This window comes from Neoarius graeffei, chromosome 27, assembly GCF_027579695.1.
Source record: "Neoarius graeffei isolate fNeoGra1 chromosome 27, fNeoGra1.pri, whole genome shotgun sequence".
Classification (NCBI taxonomy): domain Eukaryota; kingdom Metazoa; phylum Chordata; class Actinopteri; order Siluriformes; family Ariidae; genus Neoarius; species Neoarius graeffei.
In genome coordinates, this window is record NC_083595.1 from 48,493,262 (window position 1) to 48,507,070 (window position 13,809).

At 39.5% G+C, this 13,809-nt stretch overlaps 1 protein-coding gene across 2 annotated transcripts in view; it reads right to left on the bottom strand.

Moving 5' to 3' along the window:
* Positions 1-1,097: 1,097 nt before the first annotated feature.
* The window catches only part of cylda (cylindromatosis (turban tumor syndrome), a), a 141,972-nt gene continuing 129,260 nt past the window's right edge, over positions 1,098-13,809 (bottom strand). For both annotated transcript variants that reach the window (XM_060912000.1, XM_060912001.1), the window contains 5 exons: positions 13,018-13,150; positions 12,793-12,901; positions 11,546-11,664; positions 8,736-8,952; positions 1,098-5,707 (listed from right to left, as the gene is read on the bottom strand). In XM_060912000.1, coding sequence (XP_060767983.1) covers positions 5,523-5,707; positions 8,736-8,952; positions 11,546-11,664; positions 12,793-12,901; positions 13,018-13,150 — 763 coding nt within the window. In that variant the 3' untranslated portion in view covers positions 1,098-5,522. The remainder of the gene's footprint in view (positions 5,708-8,735; positions 8,953-11,545; positions 11,665-12,792; positions 12,902-13,017; positions 13,151-13,809) is intronic.

Genomic DNA, 13,809 nt, shown 5'->3' on the forward strand with positions numbered 1-13,809 from the left:
GTGTGTTACTGATGGTAGCCTTTGTTACTTTGGTCCCAGCTCTCTGCAGGTCATTCACTAGGTCCCCCCGTGTGGTTCTGGGATTTTTGCTCACCGTTCTTGTGATCATTTTGACCCCACGGGGTGAGATCTTGCGTGGAGCCCCAGATCGAGGGAGATTATCAGTGGTCTTGTATGTCTTCCATTTTCTAATAATTGCTCCCACAGTTGATTTCTTCACACCAAGCTGCTTACCTATTGCAGATTCAGTCTTCCCAGCCTGGTGCAGGTCTACAATTTTGTTTCTGGTGTCCTTTGACAGCTCTTTGGTCTTGGCCGTAGTGGAGTTTGGAGTGTGACTGTTTGAGGTTGTGGACAGGTGTCTTTTATACTGATAACGAGTTCAAACAGGTGCCATTAATACAGGTAACGAGTGGAGGACAGAGGAGCCTCTTAAAGAAGTTGTTACAGGTCTGTGAGAGCCAGAAATCTTGCTTGTTTGTAGGTGACCAAATACTTATTTTACCGAGGAATTTACCAATTAATTCATTAAAAATCCTACAGTGTGATTTCCTGGATTCTTTCCCCCCATTCTGTCTCTCATAGTTGAAGTGTACCTATGATGAAAATTACAGGCCTCTCTCATCTTTTTAAGTGGGAGAACTTGCACAATTGGTGGCTGACTAAATACTTTTTTGCCCCACTGTATCTGCATGACTTGATGCATCAAGGGATCGGCTGATTAGAGAACAGCGGAAAATAAAACAGAAGGTGGATGGATGGGTGATCTTAATAAAGTGGCCGGTGAGTGTACACACACATCTGTGAAATAATAGCATCAATGGACACACACACACACGCGCCTGAAAAAGACATGAGGTCTGATGAAAAGGACATGACTGTCGACCAAACCCCAACATCACCAAGCTGCACCTGTTGGATTCTTGAATAAGATCCTTAATCCTCTTCACTTATTCTTGGTCTGAAATGTATAATAATTTGATTATACCGTATTCAAGAAATTCTTACTTGCTAAGAGATCCCCCCCCCATCCAGTGGTTTACCAACGAGATGGAAATGTGAAAAATATCACACACAAAGCATTCTCTTACAAATCATTGTTTTGAAAATGGGTTTAATTTAGTTAACATTCATGAGAAGGAGCACAAATAAACGAAAGCAGGGCTGGAGTTGAACAGGTACACCAGGCACGGCACATTCCAGCCGTACAACACCGAAGCACCATCACGAGCCTTTACAGTTCACCACCTTCATCTGAGCAACCGGCAAAGGAGTCTGTCGACGATGCACGATTATTAACTCCATGTTACGGAGCACGAGATGAAGTCTGAATGAAATAGGAATCCTTTCTTTATTTAAAAAAAAAAAAGGCAGCTCAGCAGGGTTGACCTCCGATGTGTTCTTCATCCGTGAAATCCAACTTGGACAGGAATGAGAATCAGACTTGGACAAGCACTTAAACGGTACACACAACTTCTCGATATAAAATCCGTAAGAGACGTCAACACTCAATTGTACATAGAGTACGTTAGCGAACCCTGGCAGAACCAACATTTAAACTTAGGATGATTATTACGACGTCTCAGAAAAACCGGATGGTTAGTGGTGTAGAAGCTACACCTGCTACAACGCTGATGAGGCTTTGCTCAGTAGAAACACCGTTCCAACACATGCCCACCAACACACTGGGACTGGGAGCGAACCCATGCACTGATGTTACACACACAGTATAACCACATGGCAGGTGGACTGACCATTGACCCGATACTGTCAGAAAATTCACATTAACTGAACACAAACAAGAAATGTTTGTGAATGCTGTCGAATTCTCGAATTTGATTGGTTTAGAAGGAAGGAGTTGATTAATTTTCTATAACAGCAGCTCTGACTGGAGCTTCAGCTTCATATGGCCAAAATAATAAAAAAATAATAATAATAAATTATCATTAGTAATCAGTGATATTGTTTTGAGATGTTTAACATGTTTTGGAAGGAGCCTCCGGTGTCAGGGCTTCAGACACTGCAAAAATAAGAGCAAACTAAGGATCAAAAAAGAGAAAAAGAAAGAAAGAAGGAAAATACAGAATGAAAGAAAAACAGAAAAAAACAATGAAGTAAAAAAAATACAGAATGAAGGAAAAATGGAATGAGAAAAAGGAAATGGGATGAACTAAAAAAAGAAAGAAAAAATACAGAATGAAGGAAAAAATGAAAGAACTAAGAAAAAGTAAGAAGTAAAAACAGAATGAAGTAAAAAAAAATACAGAATGAAAGAAAAATGGAAAGAGAAAAAAGAAAAAAGGGATGAAGTAAAGAAAGAATTGTAATTTTCCTCATTGAGATTATTGTATATAATTGTTTACGTTGCTTCTTTCTAGAAATAAACGCGAAAAATAAATCAGTCATCTGCTAGACATTAAAAAAACGATTATACAGGGTTAGATCTTAACACTAGCCCGCTAGCCCGTGGCTAGTGCAGATAGCCACGGGCTAGTGCAAAATCTCTGCTACTAGCCCGTGTTGGCTAGTGCAATAACTTGACATGGGTGTGGCCATCTTGAATCACGCAAAATCTGCAAAATGAACTGAAATGAACGCAAAATGAACTGGTGACTTACTTTCACTTAGTGAATAATCCCACCCTTAAAGGGAAAATAATTGTGATATTTCTTCAAGTGTTGTGGTTTGTACTTAACAAACAGAAATTAATTTTACTTGTAACTCTCAGTAGACTGCCATCATGTACTTGTATCTTCCCATGTTGCCATTAGATCTCATTTATGTTTGTTACCCTGACAGTATTGCTACATGTATGTGCACAATTAATGAATATTTTTTGTATGGAATGTTTACTTGTACAAGAATTAGTCATGTTCTTTTCTAGTCCAAGATAAGTTTATGATTTCAGTTCTAGTCCATTTCTATAAGAATTTGCTATGTTTTTTTCCAGTCTAAGGCAACTGAATGATTTCAGTTCTAGTCCATTTTGCGAGATTACTACATGTACTAGTCTACTTAACTGTAAGCAATGACTACCTCTTTTATACTTCAAAGTGACAATTATGGTTTGAAACACAAAGTCACATATGAGAACCATAATGGATTGAATAAAGTACTGGTTTTGTTACACTGAATTGGGAGCGTCTGTTGTTTCAACTTGTTCATTGTTTAGTATTTAAAATTCTTTCAATTGTCACAGGAATTGGGCTTAAAATAGCGGGCTAGTGCAACACTCTGCGGGCTAGTGCAATTTGCAAGCCACTAGCCCGGCTGGCTAGCGCAGAAAAACCTTAAGATCTAACCCTGTTATATATACACATTTCAAGCTTGACATCAGCAGAAATATGCTTATTATACGTTTAAAAACTGCATGTTTAAACTTAAAAAAAAAAACCTCAGATATATACAAGTTGAACTTTTCCTGTCTTCGAGATATTTTATTGGATATTTATTAAAATATAGTTTTCACAGTGTAACAATCAGAGTCCTACATTAGATTTTGCAATGTAGGGTCATCTACATTGCAAAAATTTAATGACTATAAGCAACTTCAACTAATTTCTTATTAAATTAAATTTGTTGACAAGTATATAAGATGACTAAACCCATTTTGAGACAATATACTAATTTCATGCTTAATGCTGAGCATTTATTTCCAGAAAGAAGCAAAAATCAAAAACCTGCCAATAGAATGGGAATAGAACTCAGACTGAACTTAGTAAATACGTCTCCCAACAGGTTTAATAGTCTCACGTTTATTACAGAATAATCTCATCAGGAGAAATTAGAGAACTGTTTATTTATTTAACAGATCTTCACTTGCTATCATTTTTGCAGTGTAACTGGAAACGTTGTGAACTTTAAGTGTAACTGCAAAATAATTTATATAAAATAAAGCAGATGAAAATGTCTTGAACGTGGTCAGAATTCACTGATGTGTTTCCCGTTATAAGATTACAACAGCAAATATAAGAATATTAGACATTTATCAACTTTTTTTTTTACCAAGTTCAAGCTTTAAATATTCATGTGTTGGCGGATAATTTTTACATTTAAAATTCTACAGAATAAGAAAATTGATTTTAAGCTTGAAATTAGTTTAAAAAAACTAAAATAACTAATATCTTACACTCGGTGATTGTAAACTTAATACGGAGGAAATACAAAACAAAATGTGACTATATTCAAGATGTCATTTTGTTGCAGTGTACAGGATGAGCTCTGTAAGAGAAAGATGGAGAAAGAGATGAAGAAAGGGAGAGGGGAAGAGATACAGGGAGAAATGGAGAGAGATGGATAAAGATGGAGAGAGAGAGAGAGAGAGAGAGAGAAAGAGGAAGGGGGGAGAGACAGAAATGGAGAAAGCGGGAGAAATGGAGAGACTGAGAAAGAGAGAAAAATGGGAAGAGAAAAAGGGAGGAAGAGTGGGATGGAGAGAAAAACAGTGAGAGAGATGGAGAAATGCGGAGCGACAGAAAGGGAGACGGATGGAGAGAAAGACGGAGCATGAGAGAGACTGATGCTGCCATAATGCGAGTGATAACAGGAACTAATTTGCTTTGTGGATGTTCCACACCATTAAATGCAACGTTAAACGGATTAAAAAAGTGACGATGTTCTTTAACAATGGAAAAATTGTAATCGTTGGTGAGGTGCAAGTGTAATAAAACGCTGCTGTTATTGGAAAATAATCAACTTTGGCATGAAATCTCACACCATGTACACTGATGAACTTTTAGCTGCTATTCTAATAGCATCGTGTTCAGCGCCACCACACACAGCTACAGCCCAGATTCCTGCTTTCACTCATACAGAATGTACAAAACTTTACTCAATTATGATTTTAATAATAATAATACTTGTGTGCTTCAGGAACAGTCTCTCTCTCCCTCTCTCTCACACACACACACAGCTGAAGGTACAGAAAAGCCTTCCTTTTCGCGTTCAGGTCATTTTTACGCTGTAGGTTGATTCACGAGACACAAAAGGTCACAGCAAAATACAGAGGAAGCCGGAAAACGGAAGCCGGAGACGCGGCAGATCATAAAGTGGAGTCGAGCGTGCGATGGATGTGTTTTATAGATGGATTTATTAAGAATAAGTACGGAGCGTGTGGTGATGTTTGAGATCAGTATGAGTTACAGCACTTCCTTCCTGCTGTACTGGAGTGACAAAAAAAAAGAAAGAAAGGAGGACACTGTGTCGGGTTACTGTTCGTTCCAAACATTAACGATATACTCTGATACACACACACACACACACACACACACACACAAACAAAACCACACACAAAAACAGTGCAAATCAGCTTTTTCACCTTTTCCTCATCCTCGACTATACACACACACACACACACACACACAGTCAGGAGTAACTAACAGTTAGGGAGTGTTGGTTCTGTGCGCTGAAGTCCTTCTGCGTCCCAACGTCAGTTTCGGTCTCAGTTTTGAAGTCCTTCTCCGTCTGGGTTTCTCTTGTTGTCTCTTCATCCCTCTTTCCTCTCTCTCTCCATTTTTTTTTATTTATTTATACAGGCTCATGGTAGGGCTCTGGTACATGCACATGTAAGCGTCGCAGAGCAGACGGCGCGCGTAGCCCTGGATGTTTTTAGGGTCGAGGGCATGGAGTTCTTCAGGAGTCATTTTCAGGTACGCTCCCACTTCAGGACACGGGGACACCTGCGGGATGTTGAAACCGTTCTGACCACCTGGGGGTGTGTGTATGTGAGTGAGAGAGAGAAAACGAATTAGCTACACCCATCTACGTCTATAAACATTCCTACGTATTTAACATTTACTGTATAGACACATAGCTGAGTGCAAAAGTTTACACACCCTTACTTTTAACTAATGAACGACTTTTCAAGCAATTCCAGTCACAGACAAATTTCCACTGTCAGAATAACATCACGAGCGTTCTCCTCGAGCTCCCTTCGTCCTGATCGTTTGGTGTACGGTGATCGGGACGGCCGTCTAAAAATCGGTCTTTTTTTCTCCTCTTCATGTTCCAATAAAATAAACCGGTGTTTAATATCATCTTTAGTCGTGGTTCTTACAAATAGTGACACTGCAAGATCTCCAGTCTTTCCAAAATCAGAGATAACTGCTTGAAAACTCCTGTGGTGAAAAGGTGACATAACTCTGACTAATCTGTGTCTTTAGACATTAAAGGGTGTCAGACTTCAGTCTTTTAAACGTCTTTTCAGAGCCAAGTGTACGTTAGCATAACGCAACCAAGACATTTAATTTGACGGACGTTCCTTCATTATCAAATAAATTTGTCACAAAGTAAAATCAAATCAATCAAAATAATTTCATTTCATTTTTTTTTTTAATACTTAAAGGTTCTGACTGCGAAGTTGAATTCTGGGTAAAACGTTCTACGTCTATTGCTGTTGGAGGAGTTTTGAGATGTTTTGCTGCTGCACACACACACACACAATATCCTATGCGTAAATGTTTTGCCGCGTCCCACATTTTACAATTCCGGAGATTGCCTAAGCAAATGAGCACTAATATCACATGACCACCAGGGGGCGAGTTTGGCCTACTTTAAACCAAAACAAGTTGGCGTGGACGAACGTGGCAGACTCCGCTCTCCTGCTAGCAGAAAAGAAAAGGAAAGTCTGCCTGGTGAGTGCAACTGCAAGATAGAGCGAGGTTAGAGGACGTGTCATTTCTCTGGACAGATAACTAAATCATTCTAGCTAGCGCTTAGCTATCTTGAGTGTGACTCCACGGTAGCGAGTATGATATAGAGTTCTACACCTAATGTTTTGATCTTTCTCTGTAAGAAATGAGAACACAAAAGCAGGAACAGAGAAAAGATAAATATTTGTCTTTTGTTTTACAGATCTATTTGCGAACGTCAACTACTAATTACATCACCGCGACTCAAAACTCTCCGAGTTTGATGCAGAGTCACGTGCTGTGTCCGAAATCACTCCCTCGTTCACTACTCCCTACTCCCTATATAGGGAATTACAATATCGAGGACTATATAGTGAGCTCAATGATAAAATGTAAAAGTGCTTTCGGACACTACTGCATCACGTTATTATTTACATCATTACTGTCGCACAATTAAAACATGCCGGATCAGTCGGCTGGTGGGTTTTCAAAATAATAAATCCATATTATACCGAGCGTATTTACTATATTAATAAACAAAGTACTTTATGTCTGCTGCATCTTTCAGTTCTTTTAAATCAAGGCTGAATACTTTTTCTTCTTTGCCGCTGCATTTTATTAAATCAAATTTGAGGCGTTTGATTAATTCCTCACTCTGCACTCTAACTTTTATTCTTGTATTTTATCTGTCTTATTCTATTTTAGATTATTTTCTATTCTCTTACAATTTTTAATTGGATTTGAATGTCCAATGCGTTTCTTCTTCCGTCCGTTCACCCCAACACACTTTTTTTTTTTCCCCCCCCAGCACGACCGCAATGCATGATGGGATATATTGCTTGGTTAGTGACCATCGGTTGTACACTACTTTTCATGATGCATTGTGGGATACTTTGAGTGCACTATATAGGGTGTAATAATTCTCACTATACATTCAGACAGCACTACAAAATGCCGAACTCACTATATAGTCCACTATATAGTGAGTAGCGAGTGATTTGGGACACAGGGACGATGTTTTCCGAGGGTCGCTATCTTGGTGTGATGCAGCTCCATAATTATGCTAATTAATTAAAGCCCTTCGCGCTTAGCCATTTCCACACTGTTTACCTCAAGAGGAAGGATATTCGGTCCCAAAACGGAGAAAAGCGACCCTCGGAACATCAGAATGATCACATCTCATCCGCATGATATTGGTCTTGCGGGACAGAGGAAAATGCCATGCACAATAAAAAAAAAAATTTTTAATTTCAGATGACTTTGCAGTCAGCACCTTTAAATCGTGAATTTTTTTTTCCACACTTTTACTCCACTTCCTTCTAAACACTTGTGGAGGTTTTAAATCCCCTCCCCAGCCCTCATCCTCCGACATTTTGCTCCACACTTTGGTCTTGTCTTTGTGTTCATCTTTTATATACACATGTTGTATTTTAGATTGTCCAACATCACATTAACTCTCGACTGTGAGAGTTTGAATCTGTTTCTTCTTGTTTTTTTTTTTTTAAACTCAAGTTCATGTCGACAGTTTTAAGTCATTACAAACCTTAATGGCGCATGTTCAAATAAATACCCCAGAGCCTGCTTAGAGGGATGCAAACTTAAACTCGTGAACAAAATATTCAGACTCCGACGCAGTTGCTTCAGGAACTCGGCTGTATGCTTTAACAGGATTGTTATATTTCGTCTGTTTGTACACTAAAGCAGAGGGATGGGCTTTTTATAGCAAGAAAATGATGGGGGGTGCAAACTTTTGCACCAAATAGTAAACAAGGAACAGAGTTGGTTTTTATATCCTGTAACATCTCTTGTTTACTCTGCCATCTGTCCGCATGCGTCATTAGGAGCATATGTACGGTATGTGACGGCGTTTTGTTGAACTATTTCCATCAGTACGACACTACAGCTCTAAAATAATAAAATATTCTAGTCGAGTTCGATGAAATCTCCAGAACACGAGGCTTAAAATGTTCACAGTTCCAAAATAAAATAAAAAACAGAGCCGTCCATTTCTGAAAGGATAAAGTTATTCTGAAAAAGTTTGCCTGAACCTGACAGTTAGCGTTAATAAGATCGGAGATGATCCAGAGACCGTTTTGAGTGACGTACCGTCTCGGTCGGCCATGCTGTCGAAGAAGAGCCAGGAGGACGGGGCTGAGCCGTACTTAACAAAGGCCACATAGTGGCTGGTCTCGATGCAGAGCACGGCAAACAGCTCCATCTGCTGGTGGGGGAACGAAGCCTGTCTCCACGTGCCCTCCTGCAGCTCTTTAGGTAATGAGAGCTTACTGTACCGATGACTCTTACGCCGTGGGTGCAGATGCACCTGCAGACAATCAAGAACACGCACAAAACAGAAAAATCGTGCATACTGTTTGAAAAACATGTCCTGGGAGGCTCTAGACCATCCTGCTCTGGTGTCCGAACCACTGTGTATCTAAAAAGTTATCTATTTACAAATGTAGTTCTGATGATATCTGAAGGAACTCCGCGTGTTCACTTTGTTCGAATCGGAGATGTTGCGCTTTTTCACTAAAATGGCGTATATTCTTGAGGCAAGATCAAATGTACAACCCTGAATCAGAAAAAGTTGGGACAGTATGGAAAATGCAAAAAAAAAAAAAAAAAGAAAACGGGGGGGCAGCAATTTCTCACTTGACTTTGACTTGTTTTTCATTGCAGACAGAATGAACCAATGATGTTTCATGTTTCCTGGGTCAACTTCATTTATTATTTTAATATTCATCTATTTCTGCGTTTCAGGCCTGCAATACATTCCAAAAACAGTTGGGACGGGGACAATTAGGGTGACTAATGAGGTAAAACAACTAAATAACGATGTGATTTGAAGCAGGTGATGATTATAATCATGATTTGGTACAAATCAGGGCCGAGGATCTCCAGTTTTTCAACAAACGCATGAGAAAGTTATCGAAATGTTTAAAAACAATAAAATTACAAAGAGATTTGGATATTTCACTCTCTATGGTGCATAATATCGTTAAACAATCCAAGGAATCTGGAGGAATGTTGGTGCGTAAGGGTCAAGGGCTCAAGCCTAATCTGAACCCCTGTGATCTCCGATCCCTCACTGCATCAAGAACCATCATTCATCTATAGCTGATAGAACCATATGGGCTCGTGATTACTTTGGCAAGCCTTTGGCAAGATACAGTACAGAGCTACATCCACAAACACCAGTTAAAACTTTACTGTGCAGAAAGGAAGCCTTGTGTTAATGGTGTCCAGAAGTAGCGCCGTCGACTTCTCTGGGCTCGGAGGCGTCTGGGATGGACCATCACACAGTGGGGATGTGTATTGTGGTCAGATGAAACAGTATTCCAGGATGTTTTTTAAAGAAATGGACGCAGTGTGCGCTGAAGATGAAAAGCACCATCCAGACTGTTACCAAGTCCAAAAGCCAGGGCGTGTCATGGTATGGGGTTGTGTCAAAGCCCTTGGTAAAGGTAACTTACACTTCTGTGATGGAGCATTAATGCAGAAACGTACACTGAGATTTTGGAGGAACATATGCTGCCTTCAAGACGCCGTCTTTTCCAGGGAGATTTCAACAAGCCAACGCAAAACCACATTCTGCACACATTACAAAGGCGTGGCTGTGGAAGAAGAGGGTGTGTCCTCTCTGTCCACTAGAGAGAATGTGCGGAGAATTTTGAAACAAAAAAATAATAATAAACTAGAAAAGCACTCGGAGAGCGCAGACCTCCGCCAAGAATCCTTTAAAAAATTCCGGGATCCAGACGGTGATCCGGATCACCGCCAAAATTTAATGGATTGTTACTTGTGCCCAGTCACACCTCTGGAAAAAGTTTCAGAGCAATCCGTTCATAACAGACAAACCAACGCTACCGAAAGCATAACCTCCTTGGCGGAGATAATAATAATAATAATAATAATAATACCTTAAGACCTGTTTGCAGGAAAAACGGGACAAAATAACACCTGAAACGCTTCATCACTTGGTGTCTTCAGTCCTTAAACATCTTTGAAGTGTTGCGAGAAGGAATGGAGACATTATAAAAAGCGGTCAATGCTTTACCGTCCCAACTTTTTTCGAAATGTGTTGCAAGAATCAAAATTGAAATGTGTTTATTGAAAAAAATAAATAAATAAAAGTAAAACTCATGAGGTAAATCATCAAATAATGTGCTGTTGTATTATTGAGTGCAATACAGGTCAAAGATTATTTACAAATTGTTTTCAATTTTAATTTCAACATACCGTCCCAACTTTTTGTGATTTGGGGTTGGATTATTTATCTGAATAAATGCTCAGGTCATTACTGTATTCTTCTTAAACATCTAAAAGAAATGGTTAAGAAAGTCTACAGGAAGAAATTAGAAGAATTACTGCTATCTTGGAAAAGATTCTTTTTTTTTTTTAAACATTAACTGAAAGAATATAATGAAATAAATTACAGATATAAAAGCTAATTACAAAAATTGTAATAAAATTACATACATACAAGCCACGACATAAAATAATTTAGATTTTTTTTTATATTGATTTCATTTTAACCAGTACCACATGTGGCTAATAAAAATATTGCTTCCCCTCACTACGTAAATAAAAAAAAAACAAAAAACAGAATAATAAATTACAAATCCACTCACTGTCCACGTTATTAGGAACACTTGTACATTCCTGGCTGACTGAAAAACTGCATAAATGAGCAGGTGTACAAGTTCCTGTTAAAGTGAGCGGCGAGTGTGTGGTGTGTATACACACGTACATTTTACATTTATATATTCAAAGACATTAAACTCTGTAGCGCTATGAAGACTGTAGAGAAGTCTCCATCTAGTGTTCAGGACAAATACTACAAACTGCAATCTAACAAAAACTGATGCAAGAGTGCTACTGTGTGTGTGTGTGTGTGTGTGTGTGTGTGTGGTTACCTGTATATTGCACTTTTCACAGAACTGCTTGATCTTTCCCGCTGTGATGTCGGAATCTTCGTAACACTCCCTGCACTCGTACAGAGCTAAACCACCACAGATACGGCACTCTCTGGGTGCTGGAAGTGCGCACACACACACACACACACACACACACACTCTTGAGCTTTTTTTCCCCCCAGACTAATTTTTGTAACAAGTAATTCCCAGCCTCCAACTAGTAAACACCCCTCAACTCAGAATTCCTACTTGGGAACTCACAAAGCCTGTTCAACCCCACCCTGGGGTTCAGCAAGCGACAGCCAATCAGCTGCACTTCATCCATTTAAAGGTGCAATAGGAAAGATAAGTCCTTAACACACACACACACACACACACACACACACACACACACACACACACACATCCCAAGACTAGCTCTCTAACATAACTAGTGGGTTAGATATTTGAAGGTTGTTTAACTCCATGACCCAAAACTCCTCCCCCCAATTCCCACCCATACTCACAAAGCTCCGCCCCTAACAGGACCTGCAGTGGCCTGTAGAGTAGTCAGTCTAGCCCTGTGTCTGAAATCACTCACTCACTCGTTCACGACTCCCTACTCACTATACAGGGAATTTCTACATAGAAGACTATATAGTGAGCTCATTGGTAAAATGGAGGGGGGGACAAAAAAAAAAAAAAGACCCTCTTTCAGACGCTACGCCGTCACGCCGTTATTTGCGTCATTTTATTCTTGTATTCTGTCTGTCTTATTCTATTTTAGATTATTTTCTATTCTCTTACTATTTTTAATTGGACTTGAATGTCCAATGTGTTTCTTCCTCCGTCTGTTCAACCCAACGCACTTTTTTTTTTTCCCCCCGGCGTGACAGGATATATTGCTTGGTTAGTGACCATTGGTTGTACACTACTTTTCACAGTGCATTGTGGGATACTTTAAGTGCACTATATAGGGTGTAATAATTCTCACTATACATTCGGACAGCACTACAAAATGGCGAACTCACTATAGTGAGTGATTTCGGACACAGGGTAGGTCCAGCCAAGCACAAACAAGCATTCCGGAAGTTAGTTTTCCAAATAGGTTGTCATGCTCTACATATTTTGCAAGTTATTCGTACAAGCAAGAAATAAAAATCTAAATCAACTACTGCACCTTTAAATGAGTTATGTTGTATTGAACTGTATGAGCTTTGGCTTTAGTGGCAGAACGACGGGTAAATAACTGTCCTTCAGCAACTCACTGTCTTCCAGAAGATCTGTAATGTCCAGCTCCAGAGACGGGAAAATCTTATTATACATCTTAAAGTCCTTCCCAAAGCGAGGCATCTGGATGATGAGACAAGAGGGAGCCTGGAAGAGAAGGGAAAACAACACTTTTAGTAATATAAGGTGCTCTGTGTGTGTGTGTGTGTGTGTGTGTGTGTGTGTGTGTGTGTGTGTGTGTGTGTGTGTGCACGCGTGCATACCTCAGCAAATTTGAGGTCACTGTTGATGAAGGACCACTCCAGCAGTTGTTGGCTAGTCGGCACGAGCACTTTATCCTTCTTATCCATGAAGATCTGGTAGAAGTAACAGTCCTGAACTTTCTGGCCAGCAGAGCTATCAAACACACACACACACACACACTTTAGCTGGATGTGGTGCTCATACAGTATCGAATGTAAAGTTACACTATAATAGCATCTGTTCTATCCACATTCACTGGATATGAGCAATCGCACGCTCTGATTAGTTACTCTACTACTAGGCTATCAGCTCATATACTGTGAGTACAGAAAAACAAAATGGTGGAGTGTGTTGCTGAACCAACAGACGACGAAATAAAAACTCTACTTGAACACCCCCCCCCCCCAAAAAATATGGAATAAAAAGTCTCTTTTTTTTTTTTTTGAGACTCATCACATTTTTCACAAATTAATCCTGTCATTTTGCCAGTTTGTTTACATTCTTCATCTTTAAAGGAACAGTCCACCGTACTTCCATAATGAAATATGCTCTTATCTGAATTGAGACGAGCTGCTCCGTACCTGTCCGAGCTTTGCGCGACCTCCCAGTCAGTCAGACGCAGTCAGACGCGCTGTCACTCCTGTTAGCAATGTAGCTAGGCTCAGTATGGCCAATGGTATTTTTTGGGGCTGTAGTTAGATGCGACCAAACTCTTCCGCGTTTTTCCTGTTTACATAGGTTTATATGACCAGTGATATGAAACAAGTTCAGTTACACAAATTGAAACGTAGCGATTTTCTATGCAATGGAAA